Raw genomic sequence first — 3516 nt, forward strand, 5'->3', positions numbered from 1 at the left:
CAGAATAAGCGTATAACAGGTTTGTGTTGAGCATTAGAATGTAATCATAAAGTTATCGATAAGTTGTATGATTTTCGTTTCGATAACCTATAAGAAAATTTGTAAACAGAATTCAAAATAAGCGATTTATTTGCTGAGTAGAAATCATATTCTAAGGTTTGTATTAATAAAATAGATTTGTGTGGGGAAACGGTCAAAAATCTAAAATTAGAATTCTGATGTCGAAATTCTGGAATCAAAATTCTGGGTCGACAAAATTCTGGAAATCGGAATTCCGCAATTCCTTCGCTTTTTTTGGCTGCATTTCAAAATTCTGGTTTTTCATAATTCCGGAATTTACGTTTTCCAGAATTAATTCTGGAAATTTTTTCCCAAAATTTGAGCCAAATCGTGTATTTTATATAAATTTGCTTATACATACATAATAATATAACATAAACAAAACATAATCTCCAAAATAATTCCAAAATTCAAACATGTTTATCGGAAAGACAAAAACAACTCTCCTAACGGACACCTCTATTAGACGGACACCTCCCTTGGGCGGACATTTTTTCATGCACCAAGTTTTAAGTACAATTTTCAGAACAAATCGCCCTCCCTTAGGCGGACACTCTCTTGGCCGGACGCGGACAGTTCATTGCTACAAAGTTGGACGAAACCCCTCTACTAAGCGGACACGAAGCTCTTATCGACGGACATTGACTTCTGTTTTCATAACAAATCAATCAAAAACCTCTCTTGGGCGGACGCGAACCCCTCGTAAGCGGACAAAATATGAGAATGTGTGTATGGCGTATGTATAAATAACAGATTATAACAAATGGAAAAAGGGGACTCCCCGAATTCAATTAGGCTGTTCACGGTAAGGTGGTTATCCTTTTTTTTTGCGCATGCTTAGGTTTTTTGTTCAGTGAATTGCGTTTAGTGATTGTGTAAACATTTGTGTACATAATGCGTAAGATGGCGAGGTCAAACCTGAGTTTAAAAGAAAAAATTGAATTAATCAACGTTAGTGAGGAAAACAATTTGTCTGTCCGCGCATTGGCCGAAAGGTAAGTTTTAATATTAAAATCGTGCAAAAATTATTTAAAATTTTTTTTTTGTGTATACAATTTTTTTTAAATCAAACACAATCGTTTAGTACTACAAAATTGAGTATTATTTTCCTGTTTCACATATTTTTGCAACATAATTATAAACACACTGAGTTCCTGTTGGAATACGTTATTGAAAATGTGCCCAATTTTTGTTATCAGGTTCAAAATTGGAAAAACGCAGGCTGCGCTGGTTATTAAAAATAAAGAAGAAATTCGAACAAAATGGATGTCTGGGAGCAATGTCGAATCAAAAAGGTCATTCATGAAAATCGATGGAAAAAAAGTTGATGAAATGTGTTTAGACTGGTTCAATAAGGCACGAAGCCAAAACATTCCAATATCTGGACCAATAATCCAAGAAAAGGCAAGAGAAATTGCCCGAAAGCTGGGGATTAAAGATTTTGTGGCTTCTAACGGTTGGCTACAAAAATGGCGAAGCCGTCATAATATAACATTCAAATACATTTGTGGTGAAAGTGCTGCTGTTGATATGCAAGATGTGCAGCAATTTTTAGATAAACTACCATCATTTCTGATTGGTTATAGCCCTAGGGATGTCTACAATGCGGACGAGACAGGCCTTTTTTTCAGAGCTTTGCCAAACAAAACATTGGCTCTTAAAAATGAAGTATGCCGTGGAGGTAAACTATCGAAAGAAAGGTTGACTGTCTTGCTTTGTGCAAATATGGCAGGGGAAAAAGAAAAACCCCTTGTCATAGGGAAAGCTGCACGACCGAGAGCGTTTGCATCAATAGATTTAAAAAAGCTTCCAGTAAATTGGCAGTCCAATAAGAAAGCATGGATGACGCGTGAAGTGATGACACAGTGGTTGAAAGAAATCGACAAAAAAATGGAGTTGGAAAACAGAAAAGTACTTTTGTTTTTAGACAACGCAGCATCCCACCCTCGAGATATAAGTTTGAAAAATGTTAAAATACTATTTCTGCCTAGTAACACCACTTCAGTTTGCCAGCCTTTGGATCAAGGAATTATTCAAAATTTTAAAATTCACTACCGAAACTCTCAGGTTAAAAATATTTTGGTAAGCATTGAGACTGGTTCGCCAAAAAAAAATATAAACGTTTTAGAGGCAATACATTTCATAAAAGAAGCCTGGACAAATGTTCAACCGCAAACCATAAAAAATTGCTTCCAAAAGGCAGGATTTGACAAAAATAGAAATCTGGCTCCTGAATTCGATCCCGAAGATGACTTGCCGTTATCAACGCTGGCTTCGATTTTTGAATTATCAAAAGCCCTTGGAGAGTGTACTCATTCAAATCCGGATGACTTTGCCCAAATAGATAATAATGCATGGACCGAAAGCTCAGACTTCGAGTTAGACGTTATAATTGACGAAACCATAGAAACTATTGACGATAATAGTACTGATAACGAGAGTACTACCGAAGAAAGAAATGAAATTTTCTCAAACGAAACCGCATTGACTGCCGTTTCAAATTTAAAAAGATTTTGTAGCGACGACCTTATTGCATTCGGATTGTTGCAAAATTTGGAAAGCCATCTGCAAAACAATTTTCTTTTAAAAAAGCAAAAAAACTTAAGCCAGTCTACAATTACCCAGTTTTTCAAGCAATGAATTTAATATTTATATTTTTTATATATTACAACATGAAATTTATATGAATTTTTGAAGTACATAATACATACATAAATTCCTGTTTGAACAATGTTATATGAATTGTTTTGCATTTAAATCTGAAAGTGGTGAGTATTAAGGACATAATAAAATTAAAAATTTATAAAATAGCTACCCACTCCATTGAGCGGACACCTCTCATGGGCGGACAAAAGTTGACTGACGGTGAGTGTCCGCCCAAGGGAGTTTTCACTGTACATAGTAAACTAAATCATAATGGTAGTAGAAGAAAGTAAATAAAGAACAACAAACAAAGCAATAACAATAACAAATACAATCATGCAATTGTAAAAAACTACTTACTAGGCAATAAAACATATGATTACAGAATGGCAAAATACTGTAATTAGTGATTAAAAATGCGTGTTGATAACAAAAAAGTGCGCAGTGTTCCTTGCCTGAAAAGACCAATGAAAGGCAAGCGTATTGAGACGACAGAGGCCTTCCGTGACGCCTTCAATGCTTGGAAATCGCGCTGGCAGCGCTGCATCGACTCAGAAGGAGCCTATTTTGAAAGTTTTTAAAAAATTGCAACGATTGGTTCAATAAATTGTTTTAAATCGACTCAATCCTATTAATTTCCGCACAAACCCTGTATTTTATATAAAATAAAAGTAAATCCATAAGTGGTCTCAGTAGTGGGATCGAATTCCGTCGCGTGTGAAAGTAAAAAACAACAAAAAACCCTTAAATTTCGTTAACATATCTTGTCAAATGCAAGTGTTTTCCATACGAGCACTAGATTCCGATCGTTCA

The 3516-nt window shown here is 35.1% G+C and overlaps 1 protein-coding gene across 1 annotated transcript; it reads left to right on the forward strand.

Annotated features, from left to right (window-relative positions):
* The first annotated feature begins 511 nt into the window (after nt 1-511).
* Nucleotides 512-2796, forward strand: LOC126765680 (tigger transposable element-derived protein 4-like). Its single transcript, XM_050483388.1, has 2 exons — nt 512-1055; nt 1260-2796. The coding sequence occupies exons 1-2, from the start codon at nt 955-957 to the stop codon at nt 2698-2700; spliced, it is 1542 nt and encodes a 513-aa protein (XP_050339345.1). The 5' UTR covers nt 512-954; the 3' UTR covers nt 2701-2796.
* Nucleotides 2797-3516: the final 720 nt, after the last annotated feature.

This window comes from Bactrocera neohumeralis, unplaced genomic scaffold, assembly GCF_024586455.1.
Source record: "Bactrocera neohumeralis isolate Rockhampton unplaced genomic scaffold, APGP_CSIRO_Bneo_wtdbg2-racon-allhic-juicebox.fasta_v2 cluster11, whole genome shotgun sequence".
NCBI classification, from domain to species: domain Eukaryota; kingdom Metazoa; phylum Arthropoda; class Insecta; order Diptera; family Tephritidae; genus Bactrocera; species Bactrocera neohumeralis.

Bases quoted from the DNA above. Each gene is read 5' to 3' on its own strand.
- LOC126765680 (XM_050483388.1), top strand. From the start codon at position 955: ATGCGTAAGATGGCGAGGTCAAACCTGAGTTTAAAAGAAAAAATTGAA. The intron at 1,056-1,259 runs GTAAGTTTTAAT...TTTTGTTATCAG, and splicing joins GTCCGCGCATTGGCCGAAAG to GTTCAAAATTGGAAAAACGC.